Source organism: Micromesistius poutassou (genome assembly GCF_964030765.1).
Source record: "Micromesistius poutassou genome assembly, chromosome: 17".
Lineage (NCBI taxonomy): Eukaryota > Metazoa > Chordata > Actinopteri > Gadiformes > Gadidae > Micromesistius > Micromesistius poutassou.
The window spans coordinates 3,320,302-3,347,206 of NC_140287.1; the positions used below are offsets into that span (position 1 = coordinate 3,320,302).

Here is a 26,905-nt window from a genome sequence, read left to right on the forward strand (position 1 = left end):
ACAGCTTGTACTATTACAAAATAGGAATTTGAAAATTGATAGACGCACGACTTTAGTCGGCACGATTTTATTCTAAGGAAATGAAGAAAGTTGTGTAACCACACACACACGGGATGGAGCCCCCCCCCCCCCCCCCCCCCAGCCCCATGAGGTGGACAGGCACCAGGGAACAGCCGAATGCTTTTGTTTTGGGAATTTCCTGTTGCTCCGGCCCACCCCTCCCCTCCCTCCCCACTTCCTCATTCAGTTTGCGGAATGTGCGTGACTCCCCGCGAATGTCTACCTTATCATGTGTTCTCTCCCTAGACACACACCCTGGCCATAGTACTTTGCGTACATGTGACTTGACAGACGAGTAATAGGGGAACTAACACCGATCACAAACTTTTTCTGTTACTTAAAATCAAAGGTTACCCGCCATCAGTGACAGAAGAACTGACAGCTGGCCAAAACTGGTCACGAGGACACAATTTCCGTCGATGGAAACGCTGATACAGCCTCTGAATAAACCCTGGCAGACATGTCAGGAAAAGGAAAACAACACAGCACGCATTAAAAAGCTTGAGTTAAATACACGTGTTTAATTTACCATGGTGTGCTGGACTGTTCCGTTGCATGACATTTACAACCTGCTCGACTGTACACCTTCACAGCTTCCGTTAAAAAATACATCTTTGTATACACAGCCATTTACAATATCGTACAACATGGGTGTTGCCGTTACATATTTCGTGTGGACTTATGCTAAGTGATTTATGTTTTCTTATTCACCCTCTCCCCCCCCCCCCCCACACACACACACCCAAGTGTGCAAACTTTAAATGTGTTATGTGAGCAATCCACTTATGGCAGAACAAAATATACCCTCCCCGTTCAGTAGACGATGTAGTACGTCTTCATTCACACTCTCATTGCGTGTCTGAAGACCCCAGCCGTCTCTTCTGTGTCCTCCATAACCCATGGGTGTGTGTGTTGATGAGTCCGACCATCTGTCCCATCGCCAGGTCCCCTGACTGACTGTCATCTGGTCTGCGGAGATCCTCTCCGCTGGGGGTGCGTAGTCCATCGCTCAAGCCCCCCTCTCGGCCATCACGTCAGCAGGGGGTCCGGGGGGGGGGGGGGGGGGGTAGTGAATGCGATGTGACCGGTGGTGTTTAGTCTCTCGTTGTCATCCTCATCCTCATCTTCATGGCGGTCTCCTCCTGCCTGGTTGGGGGCTTCCCGCGTGTCTCTGATGGGTTCTGGTTAATGTCCGTTCCACTGGATGTCGTCGTAGCCCACCTAGGGAGAGAAGGACGGGTCGTTAGAAGGGTTAGCGACCCGCGCCGTTTGGCTTTGACATTCGTTCGAGTCGGTGACCTCTGTTCAAGAACTACGGTGTGCTCGGGGCTTTTTTAATAGATGAATATTATAATCATTTGATTCAATTCAAATATAAATCCTTTTTTTCCTCCATTATTTGATCTATCTGAAGCATCGACTTTCTTCGTGTTCATTTTATTATTTTTTTTTATATTTAACGGTGGAGCAGCGTGAGCAGACAGATAAGTCCTCCACGGCTGCAGGTCCAGTCTCATCGTCCACACACCTCCTCGTCCGTCTGCCCGTCCTCCTCCTCCCGCTCGCCCTCGTCCTCGCTGTCCTCCGGCTCGCTGTCGGGCAGCTCCCGGAGCGACGGCTCCGTCAGCGGGAACAGGGCGTCCCGGATGTCGTCGTCGTGGCGACCGTAGGTCAGGTGGAAGGGCGAGAAGCCTCCGTAGGAGACGTGGTTGGGGTCGGCCCCGCCCCTCAGCAACAGCCTGACCAATGAGAGGCTCTGCAGGTCCACGGCCAGGTGCAGCGCGCTGCGACCGTTGCACTGCTCCTGTTGAGAGGGACGGAGTTTCAACAGGGAGCGGCGCTGCTTACCGTCGGGACACTGCCGTTCAAAAGTCTGGGGACACCCAGACTATTTCATGTTTTCCATGAACACTCCCACTTTTATTCCACAGTTTTCAGCTGTGCTAATATAATTGCACAAGGGTTTTATAATCATCAATTATCCTTTCAACATGATGAGCTAAACAATGCACCATTAGAACACAGGAGTGATGCACCCATGTAGATATTCTATTAAGAATCAGCCGTTTCCAGCTAGAATAGTCATTTACCACATGAACAACATCTAGACTGTATTTCTGATTCATTTAATGTTATTTTCATTGAAAACAAATGTTTTTTTCTCTAAAATATAAGGACATTTCTAAGGGACCCCAAACTTGTGTATGTGTGGTGGCAACTAAAGGTTAACCCCTCCCTCCCCCCCCCCAGAAAATTTATGGACGACTATACATTTGGGACAATTGTGTTACCTGCGCGTTAATGTCAGCCCCTAGCGCCACAAGGCTCTCCACCAATGAGAGGAAACCGTGAACACAGGTGAGATGGAGGCAATTCAGACCTGCAGGGAAAAAGCGCATAGAGAACGGTGATTAGTGCAGTTACGTATTGAAAAGGGTACGATTGAAAAGGTGTCTTCCTCTGGATAAGCTGTTTGTACGGGAGTGTAGACCCACAAATACAGGCTGAAGTCAATGTGCTGGGCTGAACGTCGTAGAAAAAAAAAAAAAAAAAACACGTACCCTTGTAGTTGCAGGTGGAAATGACCTTTCGTAACTGCTCCGACGGACAGTTCTGTGTGAGGACGCTGAAGCAAAGCAGGTTGCCACCACGGCAGGCGATGTGAAGGGGCGTGTCCCCTCTGTCGTCCACCGCCGTGGGGTCGGCGCCCGCCAGTAGGAGGCGCTCACACACGTCGGCTTGGCCTGTGATCACCGCTAGGTGGAGCGGAGTCTGGCGATTCAAAGAGAGAAACGCAGCTTTAAAGCTGCACTATGTCACCTTACTACTGCAGCTTTAAAGCTGCACTATGTCACCTTACTACTGTAGTTATTTAAAGCTGCACTATGTCACCTTACTGCTGTAGTTATTTAAAGCTGCACTATGTCACCTTACTGCTGTAGTTATTTAAAGCTGCACTATGTCACCTTACTGCTGTAGTTATTTAAAGCTGCACTATGTCACCTTACTGCTGTAGTTATTTAAAGCTGCACTATGTCACCTTACTGCTGTAGTTATTTAAAGCTGCACTATGTCACCTTACTGCTGTAGTTATTTAAAGCTGCACTATGTCACCTTACTACTACACCTATTTAAAGCTGCACTATGTCACCTTACTGCTGTAGTTATTTAAAGCTGCACTATGTCACCTTACTACTACACCTATTTAAAGCTGCACTATGTCACCTTACTGCTGTAGTTATTTAAAGCTGCACTATGTCACCTTACTACTACACCTATTTAAAGCTGCACTATGTCACCTTACTACTACACCTATTTAAAGATGCACTAGGTCCCCTTACTACTGCAGCTATTTAAAGCTGCACTAGGTCCCCTTACTACTGCAGCTATTTAAATATGCCACTTATCTACTGCATCTTTTTATTCCATTGAAATATATCTTGAGTTCTCAAGAAGATCCATTTCATTCTGGTCCATTTTCGCCACCACCATGGGACAATCTCAGAATAGTAACATAACATAACTATAACTATAGCTACAACTGAAGCCGGTAAGATTGCTAATGTGACAACTTGCATAGTGCAGATTTAACTATTACACGGACACACACACACACACACACACACACACACACACACACACACACACACACACACACACACACACACACACACACACACACACACACACACACACACACACCTGTCTCAGGATGTTCTGTGTGTTGAGGAAGTGTGTGTTCCTCGATGAATCGATCATGTTTTTGATATAGTCCTTGGCCTCGTGGATGATGGAGAGGTGGAGCAGCCTGCACAGACAAAAAGGACAGACGTCAGATGTTTGCTCAATTTGAATACAAATTTAAAAAAAAAGAAATGCAAATGTATGGTAATATCATTATGAAAACCTGGATATAAGAAAAATAAATATCCTACCCTTCTACCCTCAACAAGCAATTCAAATAATAAAAATGAAATCGGCCTCACTGTATGCCTTTCAAAAAATATGTTATATGTGCTAAATCAATTTACTATGCAGTTGTTTTCGGTGTGGACAGAAAACGTGTCAGGCACAAGGTGAGATGTGGGCTGTTCCTAAGCATTTGAAGCCTATATGTGCACACAGAAGATTAGAGTTCAGTGTAGAGGCTATGCAAATTGCATAAGGGATGAAATGGAGGAAGTTTAAAAGGTGAAAGAAAACCACAAGTTAGAACATATAACTGCGTCTGTTGATGTGTCTTTGCATTAGCAAAAATGCAAAAATAAAAGATGGGTTAATAATCCTTCAGGGGATACATGTATTTTTACATTCACTTTATTTATCTTTCCTCCTTGCATGTGCAGTCGGGCACGCGCGTTGGTTGGAATTGCTTGGCGGCGGCGGCGCGCCTGGGACTTTCCCAGGCAGCTGAGTTTGACCCGCGGCCATAGTAGATTCCGTTCTGATAATAGTCTTTTGTTTACGTCCGATTCCGCAGTGTCTGGCTACAACCAAACAAATTAAAAATAATCCGCAAAGGTTCCTGGCCATTGTTAACCACACCACAGAAGGTCAGAAGGCCGTTGTGAATAAACCATTCCTACTATAAGCCCAGTACTTTGTATCATGACAAGGCGGAGGAGGATATTATTCGGAACAGGAAAAGGATCATATTACCATCCAAGGCCTGCTATTGCTAGTGCAACTCCAGGCATCGCCAGACCCGGGGACTATTTAATAGCCACACAACGAAGCGAGATCCTGTTCTTTTAGTACACTTACGTGTCTCCGTCCTCCGTGATCTGCTCTCTCCATGTGTGTTCGCCTCCGGTGACCGGAGTCGGTTGTTTCTGCTGCGGCCGCGAGCACTCGACCCGTAGCTGGGTGAGCTCGGCCGTCACCGCCTGGTACTCCTCGTCCTTCAGCGAGTCCAGACCGCTGTCCAGCCGATCCTCCGTCGGCCCCACTCCCGACTTGGCTTCCTTTGCATCCCCCCCGTTGTAATCCATTTGGTTGAGTACGCGGTCTCGATCCAGGTCCATGGTGAGGGCTCAACACGATGCGCTGCTGTTCCTTTTAGATCCTACTGGAGTTTTGAGTCAGCCAGTCTGGAAATGCCCTGCTGCTGCCGCTGTGTGTGTGTGTGTGTGTGTGTGTGTGTGTGTGTGTGTGTGTGTGTGTGTGTGTGTGTGTGTGTGTGTGTGTGTGTGTGTGTGTGTGTGTGTGTGTGTATATTCGTGTGTGTGTGTGTGTGTGTGTGTGTGTGTGTGTGTGTGTGTGTGTGTGTGTGTGTGTGTGTGTGTGTGTGTGTGGTTAGACACAGGGGCGGAGCTAAAGCATCGAGGGGATTTCCAGAAAGCTGTCACTTATAATAACACGGCATACAGACTGCTGTCTCCAAGAGCAGTGTTGCCAGATTGGGCCAGATTTACCGCCCAGTCTGTCAGCCAGGGTTGCCAAATTGGGAGGGAAATCTGGCCCAATCTGGCAACACCGTCCAAGAGGGGATTTCTATTGAGAGACACATTGAGAGATAGATATGAGGCTGCTTACGTTCAAAAGCGATGAAAAGTTGAACTGAGTTGCTGGCACGTTTCACAGTTCAAAGGTCCGGTTATTCCCTTCAGGCAATTGACAAAACAACTCAAAGAAAAACGTTTTATTTTCCCCCATACTACGGAGGATATTACTGAAGATTATCTTTCAATGTTTAAGGCTTATTAAAAGTCATTCTAAAGTATTTTTTAATGAATAATCATAATGGGGATGATGATGAAGAAGGTGATGATAGTAATAATATATTTATTATATATATATATTTATAATGTATATTTCGGATATGCATCAAGCATATTCTAAAGGAAATTGCTGCATGAACTATAAGAGCCGAATTGTGCAACTGCATTTTTTGCAATGTAGCCTGCATGCAGTTTCACAACAAGGTATGGGATTACCATGATATCGAGATTGTTAACTTCCCTTGAAATTCCAGTTATTTCCATATCAACAAAGGTACACGTGACTTTGTGATTCAATGTGATTCATCACATTGTAGACATGTAGACACGCAAATATAGCAGGAAAGTCCAGGGATTGTATCTGTGTTCAGCCTGTTGAGACCAGTTCAACCAGTTACCCCTCCTTCTTGGGTTTTGCAGTATTATGAATGGTATCTAGAAAATGTGCACAATCATGATGATTAGGGCTTCATTGCATTTGTAAAAATTCATTCTGTCAATGTTGTGTGAAAGATAGAAAATATTTGTAGTCTATGTGACTATTTCGATACCTATTCCAGTTCTGTAATATATGTGGTGCCTTTTGGTGCAATTTACTATGCAATTGTTTCCTGTGTGGACAGAAAACGTGTCAGGCACAAGGTGAGATGTGGGCTGTTCCTAAGCATTTGAAGCCTATATGTGCACACAGAAGATTAGAGTTCAGTGTAGAGGCTATGCAAATTGCGTAAGGGATGAAATGGAGGAAGTTTAAAATGTGAAAAGAAAACCACAAGTTATAACATATAACTACGTCTGTTGATGTGTCTTTGCATTAGCAAAAATGCAAAAATAAAAGATGGGTTAATAATCCTTCAGGGGATACATGTATTTTTACATTCACTTCATTTATATTTCCTCCTTGCATGTGCAGTCGGGCACGCGCATTCGTTGGATTGCTCGGTGGCGGCGGCGCGCCTGGGACTTTCACGTGTACGTGTGTGTGTGTGTGTGTGTGTGTGTGTGTGTGTGTGTGTGTGTGTGTGTGTGTGTGTGTGTGTGTGTGTGTGTGTGTGTGTGTGTGTGTGTGTGTGTGTGTGTGTGTGCGTGCGTGCCTTCGGTTAAGCAGGGGTATCTGATATCTAAACTAAATCATCATTGTTGTTGGAAATAGTTTATGGTAAACGACGCATGATTCTTCTCTACCGAAGTAAACTACTTCGGCCTACAGAAACTCAAACAATAGTTTCAGTTCGGCCTTCACAAGACGTCCCACCGACTCCAATCTGCTCCCCGCCTACAAGACCGCCTTGAAGCACAGACAGCACATGTGTTTAAGGCATAATGTCACATGAGTAATTACGTCCATCCCACACCTAGGGGGACGGCGCTTCAGGGTGGTTAGTGTCTGTGTGCGGATGGTAAGCAGGGTGGGCTGCATACTAGTGGGGCCGTAAAAAGGGGACACTGTGGGTCTATATAAATGTAGCCTATGCACTTTGGAGGCAACGGATTCGATAAGATAAAGGCGACCTAACCAAATATAATCTGAGCAGAACGAAAGTCGTGCGCCTATACGACCACTACCACTTTGATCCACTAGATGGCGCCAGACGTTCATTCTACTGATTTTGTTGGCGGAACTTTTTCTCTTCTAGTGCACACGAAGTTTTTCGTGTTTCGGCTTTTGACCGAAAAAATAAATTAAGTAAATGAATGCAAAAATATAATAAACTTTTTTTTTTTTTTTTACCTATATAGGTAAAAAAATAAAATCAAAATAAACATAACTTACGTGGCATTGTATCATTCCCAACAGTCCTATACGTCCGACACGGCCAGTGGATGCCCTACCACGTTTTCAAATGAAAAGAAACCCCAAATCAGCTCAAATGAGAACGTTTTCTCAAAGGACACAGGCCTGTGACCCGTGTGTCGTCGATCGGAGAGGAACCCTCTGCCGTCCAGAGGAGCTGTCCGCCTCTCGGTGCTGAACACGTTCTCATCCACAGCCCAGAGACGTCCATCATCTCGCCTCACGCATTTATGATCATCATGGTCAGTTAGTTATGTATTAAGCAGATATATGTGATCATACGATACGAAACACATAAACTAAACAGTAGGGAACGGAAGGAATAATAACAACGTCTGGATATACTTTAAGTCAGACTTCAAGCCATAGTTTGAGTTCCAATATAGTTCTAGTGCGATCGACTTTATCTTTACATCCGAGTGAATCGGACCCAGTCCTGTCACGCGGTCTTTCATGTCGTCTATAGGCCTATCATTTGCATTATCCAACTCAATGCCTGCACTTAACGGGCACTCAATAAAGGCCCGGGCTTAGGAGAAATCTGCAGGCCCTATGTTGTGTTTAGGGGAATTAGAGGCCTCCGTTTTCAACGTCTCTAGGCTATAGGCCTGCAGGAAAACAAAAGCTTTGTAATAACATGTTGCCAAATTGTCCTTGCGGGGGGCTATAGATCCGGATACAATCATCAACGTGCATGGATTTATTATGAAAGCCAAACGGAAGACTCCCAAATGATGGCGCCTTAGGAAATGTCGCCTGTGTGTGTGTGTGTGTGTGTGTGTGTGTGTGTGTGTGTGTGTGTGTGTGTGTGTGTGTGTGTGTGTGTGCGTGCGTGCGTGCGTGCGTGCGTGTGTGCGTGCGTGTGTGCGTCTATACACCACGCGACCTTTTCCCGGCAATCAGCAGCTGTCCTTCATGTCATTAAACACCGCGGACGCTTCACGCCGTCATATCCATCCGCCACGTTGTACAGGAGCCAACCCAACGCTCCCACCCGGCTCGGTATACACGTCTGTTGGCGGCTATGTGGACATCGCCAGGGGGCCCCACGGTTCTCACGCTTCCCTCCTGATTGATTTCCAAGCAGCGACGCCAGGCCGACCCCGGCGGATCGGCCCGGGCCGTCAGAGCACTTGGACAGCGAATACAGAAGCTGGCCATCTCCCTCAGGGAAAAGACATAGCTGATCCCCCCCTCTCCCCCCATCTCTCTTATCAGCATCAGCAGCTTCTAAGGGGAGGGGCTGTGTGTGAATAATACCCCCCCCCCCCCCCCCACCCCTCTGAAAACACACACACACACACACACACACACCAAAATGATTCCCACCATAAATGTAGTAAGGAATGGGTGTATAGCCACCGAGGACACCACTAATTACAAACCCCAGCGATGTGATCGCTATCAATCCCCATAGGTCCTCTCACACGTGTAATAAAACAGCCCGACGCGTTTGTTCACATGTTGTCCGTCTTATCTTTGCGAGCTTGATACCACTGTGTTGGATATTTACATATAACGGAATCTAAAACATGTTCGTGGTGTCAATGTTAAGCTCAGAAACTATTTCGCATTGCCATTGTTGTTCAGCCCTATGTGGGGAATCGGCCTAATCGGCTAGGCCTACTAATTGAATTGAATTGTCTTGATAAATTCAACTTTAAGCACACAAATGGGAAGGGTTATAGAATAACCCAGATGTGTGTTGTTTCCATTCACTTTTACACTGGACGAAACACACACACGCACACACACACACACACACACACACACACACACACACACACACACACACACACACACACACACACACACACACACACACACACACACACAATGGCAGCACAAAAGTATATGAAGATAGAAAATAGGCCTCTTCACCATTCAGCGGGTGAGAAGTTAAGAGAACGTCCTCTGAAAGGGAAAGATGAGGGACAGAAAAGAGAAAAGAGAGAAGAGAGTGTAGTGTATACGTGCGCGCGTGTGTGCGCGCGCGCGCGCGCGCGTGTGTGTGTGTGTGTGTGTGTGTCAGAGAGGGGAGGGGTGTGGCGGTGCGGGGGGTGCAGACACCTTGCAGGGGATAAAAACAAACAGGGCGGACCACCACAGTTCTGTCGAGTTTACCTCCACGTCGAGTCGACGCCTGCCGCCCTGAGCTCTGTCCATCTCTCTCTCTCTCTCTCTCTCTCTCTCTGTCTATCACTTGTCCATCTCTCTCTCTCTGTGTCTATCACTTGTCCATCTCTCTCTCTCTCTCTCTCTCTCTCTGTCTATCACTTGTCCATCTTCTACACGCCGGATTTTTTTAATTTAAATATATTTTTCGCTTGGAAGCTCTCCGTCTTTTGCTTCAAGTTATTCGAGTTGTTTTTGTGTCACGCGGTGGTGGTGGTGGTGGTGGCTGGCGGCTCGAAGAGAGACCTCGCCATGCCTCGCGGATTCCTGGTGAAGAGACACCGGCGATGCCCCGCGTCGTACAGATCGCGGAGCGTTACCATAGAGACAGATGCGTCGTGCGTCAAGGACATCGCATGGGTCGGGAACGACAACACGCGGGAGGAAACCGCAGCAGCAGCGGCGCCGGGCAAAGTAAACCCGCAGCAGCACCCGGACAGGGCGGTGATGAGCGTGTTCCCCTTCGCCCCGACAGTGGATGGCCCGCGCGCCGTTGGTCGCGAGGACTCCGCGCGAGTCACAGCGGCGTGGAGCCCCCCGCACGTGGAGTCGGCGCGAGAGGCGGAGGGGGAACGAAGGCGGCGCGCACAGCCACCGGAGTTCGAGTTCGAGGAGTCGGTGACCGAAGTGGACGTGTTGGCTCCGACCGGTGATTTCTCCCGCTTCTGCCTACCCGCCGCCCCGACTCGTCACGCGCTGACTTTAACGGAGTCGTACAGCCCCGTCAAACCGGTGGGCACGAGACTGCTGGACGTCCACGAGGAAGACCCAAACAAACTTCTGTTCTCCGGGCGGTACCTGACGACGTCGGCCCCGGTGGGGGCGGAAACAGCCACCGGGGTACCGGAGCTTCCGTTCCTGATGAGTTCCGCGTCGACGTCGATGTCCACCTCCATCGAGAGGCTGCTGACGCAGCACCGCCTCGCGCCGCTCTACGGCGAGAACCCCGACGACGGCTCGAAGAACGACGCCGCCATGAGCGCGCTGTTCCCGCCGCTGACGCTGATCAACCACAACCACCAGCAGCAGCAGTTCGCGTTGAAAAAACGCGCGGCGGTGGGGACGGAGCACGAGCAGCGCGCGAGCCACCGACCCGCCAAACCGTCCGCGGCGGGCCAGCCCGCCAAAAAACCCAAACTCCACCGGAAGTTAAACTTCGAGGACGAGGTCACGACCTCGCCCGTGTTGGGGCTCCGCATCAAGAAGGAGAGCCCCGAGCTCCGGCGGCTGCAGCGGGAGAAGTCGTCGCTGTCCACCGTGGAGAACAAGCCGCTCGGGGAGTTCATCTGCCAGCTGTGCAAGGAGGAGTACCCCGACCCCTTCTCCCTCGCGCAGCACAAGTGCTCGCGGATCGTGCGCGTGGAGTACCGATGCCCCGAGTGTGATAAAGTGTTCAGCTGCCCCGCCAATCTGGCGTCCCATCGTCGCTGGCATAAACCGCGCCCGGTGACCGGCGGCCAGGGCAAAGAGACGACCCCGCAGGGCGCGAAGAGCAAGTCCCGGCCGGAGAGCCGCGGGGGGCCGGGGGGGCCCGGGCAGGACGACCGGCCGACCGCCTTTTTAGAAATGGAGGGAAAAGAGAACGAACTGTTGCGCGCGAACGGCAATCCGCACCCCGGCGCGCTCCTGGACAACTCTTGCGCGAGGCGCGAACCGTATCCGTTACAGCTGCACGGCGGCCCGGTCCCGGTAGACCGCCTGGACGGGGACGGGCTCGGGCTCGCGCCGCCCGCGTACGACTCTTCCCCGCGCTACGGGAATTCGGTCGGAAGCGGAATGGAGCTCCAGCAGCAGAGCACGAGGACGGCGGACAGCCCGCCCTCGAGCCTCCTGCCGCCGGTCGGCAAGAGTCCGAAGGAGCGCGTGGAGCAACCCGCACCCTCACAACAACAACTTCCGCCGACGGCGTTCGTCCAGACCCTCCCGGAAGAGGACATCTACGAGTGTCAGTACTGCGGGAAGAAGTTCCGGAGACAAGCGTATCTAAGAAAACATTTGGCCGCTCACGAGATGACCGCGCGGGCCTCTTCCTCCCCGCCGCCGGCACCGTACGGCTCGGCGCACGAGGGCCACCACAGACCCAATCCCATGTGCGCGTGTCACCTGTGCGGTGCGCGTTTCCCGTCCGTGGAAATCCGGGACAAGCACCGTCTGTGGCACGCGATGAGGGACGAGTTACTGGGCGCGGGGACGATGGGAAGCGGGATCAGAACCGAGGTCCTGCTCGCGCACAGGGAGGACAGCGGCCCGGTGGAATGTGACGCGCCCCCGCCGCCGCAGCAGCAGCAGATCTTCCCGTGCGAACACTGCCCCTCCACGCTCTACAGCTTCCCGGGACTCACGCGACACATGGCCAAGTTCCACCCCACCGACACCCGGCAGGTGATGCTGATGCAGATGGCCGTCAGGCCGTGACACGCGCCCGCAGGCCTGCGAGAGGCAGAAGCAAAATGAGGACCGCATCACATCATAACAAAAAAAATGTTGTTATATTTTGTGCTCTGTTTACTGTGTGTGTGTGTGTGTGTGTGTGTGTGTGTGTGTGTGTGTGTGTGTGTGTGATTTAGATATGCTATGAGTGCACTTTCTTTTATCACGTGGTCTGGTCTCAACGTGTCTTCGTCAAACAGCTTGATTGCAATATAACAACAATCGAATTAAATGAACAGACAAAATGTATCTTAAGAAAGTTCCTGTTTTATTTGTCCTTAACCTAACGGGTCGCAGTATTAAAGTAGAGGGAGAGCAGCGGCATCGCTGTCCGTGGTGCTGAAACAGGGAATGTTCCAGGATATTTGATTTGAGATAGGCCTAATATTGTTGGATTGTTTTATAGTCATTTGTTAGCCTATACAAGTCCAAGGGCATACCTTCCGGAAAAAAATATTGATACTTTATTTTATTTATTTTTTACAAAGGAAAATGATATTCAATGATGGATCATTGAATATAATTAAAACAACTCCGTAGGCTTGTATGAACTACAGAGCGAATCACGCAGCATGGCCTCGTCCGTATAATTGCATTTTTGAAAGGGATCCTGACTTGTCTGTGAAGTGGGAGACGCAATCGATATCTTCAGTCCATTTCAAAATCCTTATTCTAAGATTTAAAAAAATAATAATGAATGAATAAAAATACTAAAGTGGAATTAGCACGAATTAGCAAAAATTGTTCCAATGGAAACACACTAGTAACACACACACCATGGTCATATGGCAGCAAGTGAAGTTCAGAGCTATAAAATGAAAATTATTATACAATTATTTTCAGACAGAAAGTAAATCCTTTAAAAAATATCAGTTTTTATTCATTGAAATAATGCTGGAAATCTAGTGTGACAAATGTATTTGTGATTATTTACTTTTTAGGACAAAATAAATTAAATTAAACTGGTAACAGTTGTCACATTCCGTCTCAGTTTGCTTCGTCCAATTTATGATGTTGATCTTCATGTTAATAGTTACATTTCATGGATTTTAATAAAATTAAAATTTTCCAATTGGGATGCTTCACCTATAAGACTCAACTGTGTCAAATTGTACACACAATTTACAATGCAATTACTGGCCCTGATCTGCAGAGCTGCCAATGCGGTCTTGCTCTCAGCCCTGTCCCCGCGTCGCCAGACAAACACCAGACAGTCAGTGTTAGAATTTTGTATCTTTTATTGTCAAAAAGCATTACACATCCACTCCTTATGTAACAGATTTGACAGTGATAGTTGTGTGTGTGCGTGCGCATGTGTTGGGATACAACTGTCACACATGCGTTTATAACTGATCTGATGGCATGCAGCATGTCGAGTCACACAGGCTACACTAGCTTTGTCCCCAAACTGCTCACTGCCTCTATACATTATATATATATGTATATATATATACACACACACAAACACATCTGTTTTAAAGCCATCACACGCCATCAATTCATTTATACAGGCAATTACAATTTGGCACCCTTACAAAAATTTAAACTATGAATGTGCATGGCAACAACACAACAATAGGTCTTATTGGGTCACCAACGTGTTGGATGATTTTTACCTGATTAAATAGCCAACAAAGTATGGTACTAGTGAGTGGCAAGAGGTAAAAGGGGCAAAGTTGTACGAGTACAAACAAGCGCTGAAGGGTGTGGAGATGGAACGCCCGGACACCGTCTCCAGTGGAGCACAGACTCGGTTTAGCGCACACGCCAGGGGCACATGTGGTTGACATGTGATTCACATGTGATGCACGTGTGGTAAAGTGATGGAGGTGGAGGGACACAGGTATATGGCTCTCATTCTTGTCCTGGAAGACGACTACGAATATGATAATATAAAGTAATGTCATGTGAACAAAAATATATTTCAACGTTAGTCAGGGGTGAAATATTCACAAGACTCGCGTCTACAAATAATACAAAAACAAAAAAAATGTTTGAGCTCAATCCACAATGTCATTAGTAAATGGAATCACTTTTCAAAAATATAATGGCGTTTTAAATCCCTTTTTTCTCTCACTTTTGAGAAACAATGGCTATGGAGAAAGAAAGAAAATGAATGAGAAGTTAAACTCCGGAGCTGGAGTTGGACTATTATAGTCATGATTAATGACGTCATGGGGCCAGGATTTAAATTAAAAAAATCAAAACTGAAAAAAACAAAAACAAATTGGGGAAGAATTAAGAAATGCAATAGGACATAAACGGACATGAACTCAATATAGTCGTAGAAGCCGAGCAAACGTACATCTTCAAAGGCGCAAGAATGAAGGTTTCCACTGGTCGGTTGGAGTGCTTAAAAAATGAATAATCGCTTAATATATATATATTTATATATATATATAAAAACAAAAATATTATAGTAGTGTTTACCCATCTGGAGCGGATATGGGCTTGAGGTTGATTGTTTTTCAGTTTTTTTTTGGCTCTTCTGACTTATTAGTATATACATAACATGTTTCCTCTCTCTGTACACATTTAATAGATATTCATAAACCTATATATTTTAATGTATATATCGATGCAGATAGAAACTCTAGGTCTATAGCACATATAAAAATGCCACCAAACTTAAGAGATGCAGCAACATTATTCTTGTTTGGGTCAAAACATACACTACAGTCAATCAAAAAAGCAAGAAAAAGCTTTTTCTTATCGTTTTTTTATATAACCAGTTACGTCCTACGAGCTGTAGAATACCTCTCGTCTAAAAAGACACGAACCGATCCCCTTGTGATGAGCCTTGCTCAAAACGCTGTGTGCTGGGGGGACCGGCGGGTATATACATTTAGTCAGCATTCTTTTGGTTGGTTTGTAAAAAAAAAAAACTAAAAATAATTAAATTTCTCAATTGTCAATTTGAGGAAAAAGATTTCCTTCAGAAACCAAACAGATTCACCTTTAGCTTAATAGGGCTGCCGCATAGCAGCACTTCCGAGGGATAATGTAGTGTGTTTCAATGGGAAGGGGTGATAAGGGTTGGCTAAATACAATCTCATGCTGCACAGAGCACAAGAAAATGGACTTTAACAGGCCTCCATTTTTCCTACCAAAACAGTTGTCCAAGGTTGATAAAGCAAAGCATTTTTTTTTTTTTTTACCATTGCAGAGAGGAAAAAAAAAAAAAGAATACAAAATGTACAAGTTGGCCATAACCACTGTTTACAATGCACACAAGATACATCTACATGTAACTGTCCGCAAACACAGCATTACTTGTGTCGCCTGTCTCTATCCGAACCGGCTGATTTTAATCATCTAAATATAGGGGCCGAGCAAAATACATGCAAAAATGTCAATATACTCCCCAGCATTGTCAGTTTGCGACCAGACCATAGCAATCAAATGAGCGGTTGGGTCATCATTGCACGATACCTTTCCTACGCCGTCACTGACCCCCACGGGACAGAGATGAACGCAGCGCGGCACACGACGCAGGCGGGCGGACCCCCTTATGGCGCACATAGAACCCACTGGAGTGGTAGGAGCACAGGGCAGCACAGTACAGCAGGTAAGCACAGGAGTGTGAATGGGAAATGGATTCTACGCTGAGCTGTGTGTGCTACACAGAACCCAAATGGCGGCATGCTGGACAGGTGGACTTTGCGAGGGGACACAAGTCGCTTCTTCGCTCGAAGTCCACCGTCATTGGCTACCGTGCCAGGGGTGAGTGCTCCCCATTGGCTGCGGCTGTAGCAGACTGGCACACCCCTGCTGGCTGTGTTTGCTTGTCTGCCCGTTGAAAACGCACACAGAAACTCAAAAACACGACGGTGAACAATTGCCTGAATGGACCTCCTCGAAACGTTACTCTGAACGGAAGGAAATAATATCACAGTGAACACGTCACAAACGCTCGTCCCTTTCATGCCTGCAAGAAATAAGATCACAAGAACAAATGACCTGGGATCGTGTGATATAGATTTCTCTCCTGACAATTTTGAGGAATCCCGACTTTCGCTTTCTGCACTTCCGAACGCAACCAAACCCAAACCTACACACGTGGCACCATTCCGACAGGTGGTCTGGTCCTGGTCCCGGTGTCACTGGCCGACACCGAGCGGGGGGGAGCTAATCCCCCCCCCCCCCCCCCCTTATTGGCCGACAGTACAGTCCGTGGATACGGCGAAGTGGACATAAGACACCGCTCGCTGTGGTTCGCTGTGGTGGCGGCGGCGGCCAAAGCGGTGAAATATATTAGCAGACACACGTGCGTATGTGTGTCTATGTGTAGTGTATTGTAGAGGGGGTGAGGGGGGTGGGGGGAGATTGGGGGGGTGGAGACGGGGGACGGGGGAGACGGGGGGGGCAGGGGGGGGGGGGGGGGGGCGTCTCTCGTTCAGGTCTTGTTGGCCGATCCCGACGAGCGCCGCAGCTTCATGGACATGCGGCTCTTGCTAGTCCGGGGAGACATGGGGGAGGGGGAGTCGCTCCCGACCTCCCCCAGCGCCGGGCTTTCTCCCCGAAGAATCTCGAGGCAGGAGCCTGAGAGAGAGAGACAGGTAGGAGAGGAGGGAGGAGGAGGAGATAAGGGAAGGATGAAGGGAACGTCGGAGATGAACGGGATGTGGATGAAGAAAGAAGGGGGGGTGGAGGTTAGGAACAGTTAGGAGCAGAATAAGACAAAAAGGAATTTCCCAAATATTACAGTGCCCCACAACACCTACTAACCCACCCACCCGCACCCGCACGCACACACACGCACACACGCACACACACACACACACACGCACGCACACACACACCTAACGACAGACAAGAGAGGAAGTTCTCACGTTCTCATTCCAACACGTTCTGACAACACACCGCGACACACAGGGACAGAAGCGCTTGATTTTTGGCAAAGACAGCGTGCTGGACGGTGAGAGATGGGATGGGGGGGGGGGGGGGGGGGGGGGGGGGGGGGGGGGGGGGGGGGGGGGGGGGGGGGGGGGGGGGGGGGGGGACGGACGGACACAAGAGAGAGCCGCGACACAGGACAGAGGGAGACGGGGCGGACCGCAGGGGGGGCCGGGGAGCTACGGGGCAAGCCGGCGGGGGGCGATGAAGCGCACTACGGAGACTGACCCTTCTCTAGACGCCTTGCTGTGGGCCTTTTTTTTTGTTGCTACATGTTGGAGCTCTTAGGGTAGGAGATGGGGCAAGGGAGCCTAGGGAGTCTTCGACGCTAACCTACACAGAGAAGTGGGACCTACACGCTCTGAGAGGAGACTAGGGGAGGAGGTTAAGGAGCAGCTCTAATGCGAGGGTTTGCCACCATCTACAGGTTAGGAACGGTTCTTAGTAGGAACACACTGTGGCCGGTCGGGTGTGTCTGCAATGTACGCCTCAATAAGTGAAAAAAAAAAAAAAAGAAAGAATATGTTCATAGACCATAACACATCATGATCATTCTGGAAACAGCACAAATAATGCATTTGTGTGTCTTGATGGCCAATTCCAACCTTTAGTAATGTGTACATGGGTGTCGCCTCCCCTCTAATAGAAAAGGGTGGAGAGGCTTTTAGGGTTGATCAACGACTCGGGGCCTCACAGCGTACCATTCGCAGCTTGCGTGAAATACTTTGTGTTTGAGGCCCTTTCCCTTGACCCTAAGCAGGCTCAAGCCGTCCCGAGGCTTAGGAACCATCAGGTAGGACACGCTACTGTCCTCTGGAGAGGAGCCGGAGAGGAGGAGGAGCGATAGAGGAGGGGAAAAGAAAAAGACAAACACAGAAAATAAGATTAGACCGAAAGAGACAAGAGCGCACGGAACAGAAATAGAGAGACAAATTCAACGTAGATGAGAGGAGCGCCAGCGACAGCATGAGGGACGAAGAGATGGTTAAAAGTAAACAGACAGATACAAAATAAAGAGGCCAACAAGAAGCATGAAAATAAAAAGGCAGGAAATTAAGTTCAAGAAAACACAGAACAAACCCACAGACACAGACGCACAAAACAAACACACACTTCTGCCAGATTAACTCTTCTCACGAAGCACATAATCCTTCAACAACCCCGACAATAATCACAACGATAACCACTTACCAAACATGAACAACAACCAGATACTTCAGAAAGCAGGTTTTTTGTCTGCCGTCGCCGTGTGTTCGTGTGTCAGCGCGTGTGCACCTTTGTGGCGCTGCTATAGGGCTACGTCATGCCAGGTCACAAACCAGAGGACGACCAGTAACAACAGTTCAGAGCGACAACGAGGTCTGAGGAGAGACAGTCTCCACAGTCAATGCTTCAGATTTCATGGCTAGGAGTGACTCGGCTCGAGGCATTTCCAGTCTGTGCGCTCGTCGCCAACATTTAATCAAACAAAGCCAAATCCAATTTGAAAACATCATCTTCTGGACGAAGGTGTCATTTTATATTATAGTCGTTGTACGTTTACATTTCATGGAGACGTCCTCTGTGGATCGTCAACCTCGTCGAAGCTTTGACTGAGAGCAAGAGGTGGGGAAACACACAGACTGGCGTGACAGGCACTATCTGATCGTGTTCTTAGACAGCAACACGAGGAAGGCTGTTCCCCCCCGGACCCTACGCACAGACTGGGTTGAGAATGACGCGGCACGTCTGGACAATGGAAGAAGAAGGTGGAGACCGTGGAAATGGAAGGATATGCAAGACCAGACCATACAGAGACGAGGAGAATGTTGCAAGGAAGAGCCAATCAGAACGGGACGTGTTACTCGTGTGACAGGCTTACCTTTTAGCTATAGGCAAGTGAGACATTACGATCTAAAGGAAGTGGGAAGGGGGAGGAAGGGACAAATAAATAAAATAAACACAAAACAAAATGGTAAAATTCACCAAAGAAAGGACAATAGCTCAAAGAAAAAAAAAAAGGCAAGAAGACTGGATCCCTGTTGTTGTGGATAAATGACCTGGGAGTTAGTTTCAGAGCGAGAGTTACTCAGAGTTATTCAGAACGGGATTGAATAAGGCCAAAGTGTAATGAAAACAAGATGAAATCAATGAAATGTGGGGATCTTTTTGTATTTCCAGGGATAAGCCCAAAACACAGAGCACAACTTTTTGCCCCATATTAGATCTATTTTAATGGAGCTCATGGCTGTATTTCTGGAACAGAGCTGTGTACTATTGTTCTGAATAACCCTTTGGGGTGGCAAAAAAGATTACCAGCTGACTACTGCAACATCATTTCACACAATTATTCATTGTTGATCAAAAATGTTCTCCAGGTCTTGTTGGTCTATATTTTCAGCTTCAAAGCAGGGAAATGAATGTATTCATTGTTGTTTCCTGGTTTATCAGAGAGTATAACTGTGTGCACATGTAATACATGACTTTTGGGGCTATTAAAGCCACAGAACCAAATGACAGGAGTATAGTGAAAGACAACCATTAGAATAAAGATGAAAACACACACACACACACACACACACACACACACACACACACACGTCAGGGTGAGCCAATCACGATATCTGACGCTGGATCCGAGACTCTCCAAAGCAGATGGGATAGATAAGACAAAAATAATAAATAAGTGAAGAGGTTACACACATAATGCTACTACTGTGACCTGTAGGATTTATTTAGGATTTCATTCAGTCAAAACTATTTCCGGAAACAACCACCCAAAAAAAACAGCCCTATTTTAACTGGCCGTTTGACCGACACCCCCCCACCTCCGCCATTAGACGTATCGGCCCGTTCACTCCGCCTTCGTTAGTGTGACTGAACCACAGCGACCGAGCACCACGCGCACGACGGTGGCCGAGCCGAGCGCGCCGCGGGGCCGCGCGGGGGAGGGGGGAGGGGGGCGCCCCTGCGTCCTACCTGCGTCGGAGGGGGGGTGGGTGCAGGGGGCGGGGCTGTAGACGCGGGCGGCGTAGTCCTCGAAGGTGGTGGGCTCCTGGTGGTGCTGCACGATGGTCTCCAGGTAGCGCGAACGCTCCTCGTAGCTGGGGTCAAAAGGTCAAGGGGCAACAACGGCACCAACACCCCCCCCCACAACACCCCAACCCCCCCCCCCCCCCGAAGCCCTGCGTCTTAAACTGCCGACAACGTGATTAGAGTCGGGTTCCGCGTAACCTTGTTAATAGAATGATATTTTCTGCTGCTGCGCTCGTATCCATTGATCTGCCAGTGATAACCGCTCCCGGAGACCCCAGGGGCCAGTAACGTTGCGAGCGGCGGGGCCGTTCCGGGGGCGGGGGCCTCTCGGGGGCCGCTGCCCCACCGCCGCCGCCGCCGCGCACGCCTTCTTCGGCTCAAGCCGTCAAGCGCGCGTCGCCGTGCCGTCGACGAGCTGAGTGGAGGAGGTGATCTGAGGGTGCGTGGGTCGGCCGTGTCGGCGGGGGCAGTGTGTCACCGGGGGGGGGGGGGGGGGAGGAGGGAGGGTGTAGTAACACAGTGTGTGCGTGGATCTGTACGTGCGTGCGCGTGCGCGTGTGCGTGCGTGCGTGCGTGCGTGTGTGTGTGTAGATCCCGGTATGATGAGATCAGGTTAATAAATGCTTCTTTCAGAATGAAGCCCGCCCCGTGGACACTAATGCTGCTTTATCTGTACGCGGTTGTCTGCGTGCGTCTGTGTGTTTGTGTGTTTGCGCGCGCGTCTGCGTGAAAGGTTTAGCTTTTCTAATGGGCTTCCACGGGCTCCTCTATTGGGTTAGGAGAGCCTCTCTATGGGCTCAGAATGAGCAGATTCTGGTCTAATGGCGGCTGATCTGGTTAAAGGGACAATGACAAGAGCGCCGCGCGGCTCCTCTGTCACCGGGCAGACGGCGACACATGAGACCGAGAGAGGGAGATAAGTTAGAGTCTGGTGAATGGGGGAGGGGGGGGGGGGCGGTGGGGGGGGGGGGGGGGTCATACGGACGGTGATCACGGGGGGCCGGAGTGTAAAACAATGACACAAAATGAGACAAAGATCAGGCGCCGAATAGACCCGGGCACGGCTATCGCGGCCAGATGCCGCACGCCGTGTACATCAAACGCGCGCGGAAGCAGCGCCGGGGCCAAGGTTACGGCGGCAGTGGGGAGGAGAGGCAGAGCGTAGGGGGGGGGACGGGCGGGGGAGAGGGAGGAGAGGGGGGGGGGGGGGGAGAGGGAGGAGAGGGGGGGGGAGGGACGGGCGGGGGAGAGGGAGGAGAGGCAGAGCGTAGGGGGGGGGGGGAGGGACGGGCGGGGGAGAGGGAGGAGAGGCAGAGCGAAGGGGGGGGGGACGGGCGGGGGAGAGGGAGGAGAGGCAGAGCGTAGGGGGGGGGGGACGGGCGGGGGAGAGGGAGGAGAGGGGGGGGGGAGACCTGTTGAGGAACGAGCTCAACGATGGACGGGTGGGAGGGTGTTGGGGGGGGGGGGGCTGGTGTGGGAGGAGGGGTGAAAGGAAAGGGAACCAAGGGGGAAGGGGGGGGGGGGGGGGAAACAGAAGTGGCAGAACTAGCAGGGGAGGGTAGGAAGGGTGTGATCTGAGCGGTGATGGCCTGTAGGGTTAGTGGGGGGGTGGGGGGGGGCCGGGATCAGACGGAGAGATGCTGAGGAAGATATTCTGGTAATAGCCCTCTGGGGACGTGTGTGTGTGTGTGTGTGTGTGTGTGTCTGTCTGCGTAGGGCGGGATCGGTGTGAGAGAGAGAGTGAGAGACATCCGCAGTCACAGCCGGTCGTCCAGGCAACCGGTGTCTGCTGCGCCGACCCGGTGTGTGTGTGTGTGTGTGTGTGTGTGTGTGTGTGTGTGTGTGTGTGTGTGTGTGTGTGTGTGTGTGTGTGTGTGTGTGTGTGTGTGTGTGTGTGTGTGTGTGTGTGTGTGTGTGTGTGTGTGTGCGATGGCGCCGTTTGACTTTTCCTGCCAAAACCACCTTACCACCTCAGCCTCCAGCTGAGAGCGTGAGAACACTGCTAGGGTGTGAGTGAGTGAGTGAGTGAGTGAGTGAGTGAGTGAGTGAGTGAGTTCTCACTCACTCACTCACTCACGCAAAATCCACTCACAATGGTTATGAGCGGTTTATCCTAAAATCAGGTGATTTAGGATCAATGTTTAGTGGAAAGTGGTTTATGTTTCGATTTCATCCTGCGATCGGGAAGTTTAGTTTGGTTTGGTGAAGTAATGCAGAATCAACAATTGTTATTGTCTGATTCAGATCACACTTCATAACATACTGTAGTTTATGGTCCCCTTGTGGCTCAAAGAGGAACAACTGCTCGCGGCTCGGAGGGGTTCTGTGGAATAAAGAGGTCATCCACAAAGACCACTGAGAACGCGCCATAGAATCTGCGATGGCAAGACACACACACACACACACACACACACACACGATTAACGACACCACCATTGTGTTCTTCTCTCCCCCGCCACCCTTTCTCTGTCTGAAGACCCGCCCCCCCCCCTACCTGGGTTCAGCGTTTGAGGCCCCCGGTCACCTCGACAACACATGTCCTTCCAACGAGCAGAAAGGGTGCAGTGATCACAACAAGAAGAGATCAGGATCACACACACACACACACACACACACACACACACACACACACACACACACACACACACACACACACACACACACACACACACACACACACACACACACACACACACACACCCACCCACCCACCCACCAGCGGGGTGTCTCTGAGATTCAAGTACTTACAGGCGAGCTCTTGAGGTCAGGTGAAGCGCACATTTGATAGAAAACATCAAGAATCAAAAGCCCCTTTTGGTTCAGACCGTGTTAGACGTTTGAAAAGGCCTGCTGGGAGCTGTCCATTCAGGGAGCACCATGGAAACGCACCAGAAAGATTTCCACGTTCATCATACGGACTCATCTCATGCGGTCAGCCAGTTACCTCCACTCGATCCTGTGTGATTTAATACACGCATTGTAACGCGGGTCAAGGCACGTCAAAGTCTCAACCAGACCAAGAGGGAGGTGAACGAGACGCTGTTACCTGTCCTCCAGGCGCCTTGTGCCACATAGGGCCTCGGTGGACAAGATAAAGAGGGAGGAAATGGCCCAGAACGGAGCCTCCGTCCATGTCCAACGTGGCCATCCTCACAGCGGACTTTGAGGCCACCATTATAGACATTCATGAGGCCGCGGTGGGGAAGAGAGGAAAAAGGGGCTCTTTTGTGTGGTGTCGCAAACTAATTTTCTCGCCCGTCTGAAAAGAGAGCAAAGTACCAGTGCCCTCTTCGCCCCCCCACCACCACCACCAGCCCCCCCACCACCACTGCCGCCGCCGCCGCCCTCCCCCTTCCTCTCTTCCTCCTCACCTCTCTCTCTCTCCCGTCGAGTGATCATTGTGATGCGCTCGTCTCGTGCGATCGCACTGGAGCGAGGGTGGAGGGGGGGGGGGGGGGGGGAGGAGGCGGGGGGGCTTGTTAGCACATCAGGAGGCTGGGCATACTGCTGGGTGCGCCCGTGTGCATGTCAGTCAAAAACGGAAATAAAATTGACGTGTAGCGGGCATACATCCGTGTGCGTTGGTGTGTGATTGCGTTTCCCCGCGCACATTGCGGCTGCACAGCTTGCGTCACGACAACGCGCGTGCGCGCGTGTGCGTGTGTGTGTGTGTGTGTGTGTGTGTGTGTGTGTGTGTGTGTGTGTGTGTGTGTGTGTGTGTGTGTGTGTGTGTGTGTGTGCGTGCGTGCGTGCGTGCGTGCGTGCGTGCGTGCGTGCGTGCGTGCGCGCGTGTTTGCACGATTTCCCCCCTTTTTGGAGTTTTGCGAGACGGACGCACAAATGCACAGGCGCACTTTATCTCCGACACACACGCACTCACCTCACAGTGTTATTCTGCGGAGCGTCTCGTGGTGCAGAGTGTCCAGTCGGGTGGCGACGGTGGAGAGGTAGCGATGGAGCGCGTTGATCGCCTCTCGCCGTTTACACGGTGTGCACTCGTGAACAGCGGACCAGACCCCCGTTTCCACACACACACACACACACACACACACACACACACACACACACACACACACACACGTGCACACACCTCCCCTATCTGTCCGCCCCACTCTGGGCATTGGAAGGGACAACAGAGAAAAGGGACATCTGAGAGCTAATACAATTGGAGGAGCTTTACAGCGTGTAATGACAAACCTATGTGTGCTCGGCCCTGTCTGTGTGTGGGGCCATGCCCCGAGGAACCAGCTAATGGGTTTATATCTTTCTGCGATACCACTGATATGGGGCCCCTGTGATTTCATTACAGCAGTGTGTGTGTGTGTGTGTGTGTGACTATATACATGGACACGAGGGAGATGGGGATAGAGATAGTATGGTCTGAATGCACCATTTATTGCTTGGGGTGGATGAACAGCACGAAGCGTGCACGCACACGCGCACGCACACACACACACACACACACACACACACACAAACACGTATCTACCGCCATTCATCTGCCCCCTAACCCACCTCAGAGACAGAGATAAAAAAGGGTGGTGGGGGGGGGGGGTTTAAAGAGGGGTGGAGATAAAAGGAAAAAGAGAAAAAAAAAGTAGTGTGGAAACTGGCTTCAAAAACACATTTTTCTGACCTCGTCATTCCCATCCACCACCACACACCCTGTGTGTGTGTGTGTGTGTGTGTGTGTGTGTGTGTGTGTGTGTGTGTGTGTGTGTGAATTCTGCCAGTGCTCATTTAAAGCCGATTAAATAACACACACACACAAAACTATAAATATAATAAAAAATCCCTACAAGAAGCAGATGTAGATGCATCACACATGCAGTGATAGTAATTCTGATTACGGGCCAGATGTCGTCTTTATCTCCGGTCAGACTCGGAACAAACACCAGCCACAGCGATAAATATTCATTTGCCAACCAGACAGACACACACACACACACACACACACACACACACACACACACACACACACGCACGCACACTCACACTGATACATAACCCATTACCAAAATCAATATGGAAGCAAAGTGTTATTACGCTTCGCTACAGATATTAGGTAAGGAGCTATTAACCTGCCCTGCCACTTTTAGCGCCTGCAGCAAGGTGTGATATGCTGCGCACATATAAACCCGCCATAGGCCACGTCTAACAAGGGCACGGCATCACACTGCAATCACCGTACAAGCCCTGCTGCTATTTGAACTAAAATACAAAAACCGTATTTATCGATATGCAACTTGAAAAGTATGGACGGGTAAGACAAAGCAAAAGAGTGAAACGCGGTCAGATAGCTGAATCTGTTCAGCGTAGAGATCTACTGGGCCCAGAACAACAACCGCATGCCAACTCGTACGCCGGGTCCACTAGTGAGAAGAACACGCCGTAGGATCTAGATTATGTTTATCTGCGTTAGTTTGGCTGCTGGACTTTTGAGCACCTCGAACAGTGTGCCAGAGTCTTCTCTCCAGCGATACGGTGAAGGCAGCTGTATTCAAGCCCATCTCTCTCTCTCTCTCTCTCTCTCAGACCGAGTCACATCCACACACACACACACACACACCACACACACACACACACGCACACGGGTAGTGGTGAGGATGTTTGTGTTCGTTTTTTGCGTCGCCGCAACCATGGGTTCAACAGCGAAATCCATGTTGAATCCCAAGTACCTTGTCAACTTACAGACAGCCACCCAGACCCCCCCACACACACACCCACACACACACACAGATTAGCTCCCACCTGGTGGAAACATGGCCCCACAGTGGGGGGGTTGGTTTCGACCAGGTGGGAGAAAGCCACTGATGGCAACAACTCATGTCTCTGCACAGCTCCAGGCGGTAAGGCACGCACACACACACACACACACACACACACACACACACACACACACAGAGGGTATTCATACGATAAATGTTTCACAGGGTTGGGGGGAGGGGGGGGGGGGGGGTATACATATAAAAATCTAACTGAATCAAAAGGTAATATCCAGTATCACACATCTCACTTAGCAGCCCTGGTTCCCAAACCGCAATCTCTCCTTCCTAACGCTAAAGCAATGTCACTTTCCTTACTCGTCCACATGCGTCCAATAAGCCGTCGCGTGGGTGACGCTAAACGATGGGTCTGACACGCGCTCACGCGCACGGACCGCCGGACATCTGGACCCGTGTCCACTTGTGGTACAAATGTGTGTTTTTCTTTATGCTTCAAGGGGCAAGACTGTAAACAATAACCCCAATAATCAGAAGACGATTTTCAGAATAATTAAGAAATGACACAATCCATGTAGATCTGAATCATGATTCATTTTGTTTCGTTATTATTATAATTACATTACAGTCACCGTCTCCACGTCTCGTCAGGTGAAAGTAGGAGGTCAATTGTGTTTTCAAATCAGCCATTTGCTTTTTGGCCTGTGAGAGCGGCGTGGACCTGCTGCCGCTGCCGCTGTCAGCCTGTGTGGCGTTGAACACAGAAGTCAGGCGATCCGGCAGAGATGAGCCACGCAAAGAAACATCCAGACGACTGCTGAGCTACCGCTGTCAACGCACGCACGCACGCACGCACGCACGCACGCACGCACGCACGCACGCACGCACGCACGCACGCACGCACGCACGCACGCACGCACGCACGCACGCACGCACGCACGCACGCACGCACGCACGCACGCACGCACGCACGCACGCACACACACACACACACACACACACACACACACACACACACACACACACACACACACACACACACACACACACACACACACACACACACACACACACACACACACACACACAGC

The 26,905-nt window shown here is 50.0% G+C and overlaps 3 protein-coding genes across 5 annotated transcripts in view; 1 reads left to right on the forward strand and 2 right to left on the reverse strand.

The window, feature by feature from the left end:
* Window positions 1–471: 471 nt before the first annotated feature.
* On the reverse strand, window positions 472–5,293 carry nfkbiab (nuclear factor of kappa light polypeptide gene enhancer in B-cells inhibitor, alpha b). The gene is made up of 6 exons (XM_084482013.1): window positions 4,825–5,293; window positions 3,763–3,868; window positions 2,622–2,832; window positions 2,352–2,440; window positions 1,589–1,864; window positions 472–1,281 (listed from the first exon to the last, which is right to left on the reverse strand). The coding sequence occupies exons 1-6, from the start codon at window positions 5,082–5,084 to the stop codon at window positions 1,246–1,248; spliced, it is 978 nt and encodes a 325-aa protein (XP_084338139.1). The 5' UTR covers window positions 5,085–5,293; the 3' UTR covers window positions 472–1,245.
* A 4,709-nt stretch (window positions 5,294–10,002) lies between these two features.
* On the forward strand, window positions 10,003–12,165 carry insm2 (insulinoma-associated 2; the record flags this gene model as incomplete). Its single annotated transcript, XM_084482027.1, has 1 exon — window positions 10,003–12,165. One exon carries the CDS (start codon window positions 10,003–10,005, stop codon window positions 12,163–12,165), a length of 2,163 nt encoding a protein of 720 aa, XP_084338153.1.
* A 4,398-nt stretch (window positions 12,166–16,563) lies between these two features.
* The window catches only part of ralgapa1 (Ral GTPase activating protein catalytic subunit alpha 1), a 59,738-nt gene continuing 49,396 nt past the window's right edge, over window positions 16,564–26,905 (reverse strand). For all 3 annotated transcript variants that reach the window (XM_084482488.1, XM_084482490.1, XM_084482489.1), the window contains 2 exons: window positions 20,035–20,159; window positions 16,564–16,722 (listed from right to left, as the gene is read on the reverse strand). In XM_084482488.1, coding sequence (XP_084338614.1) covers window positions 16,577–16,722; window positions 20,035–20,159 — 271 coding nt within the window. In that variant the 3' untranslated portion in view covers window positions 16,564–16,576. The remainder of the gene's footprint in view (window positions 16,723–20,034; window positions 20,160–26,905) is intronic.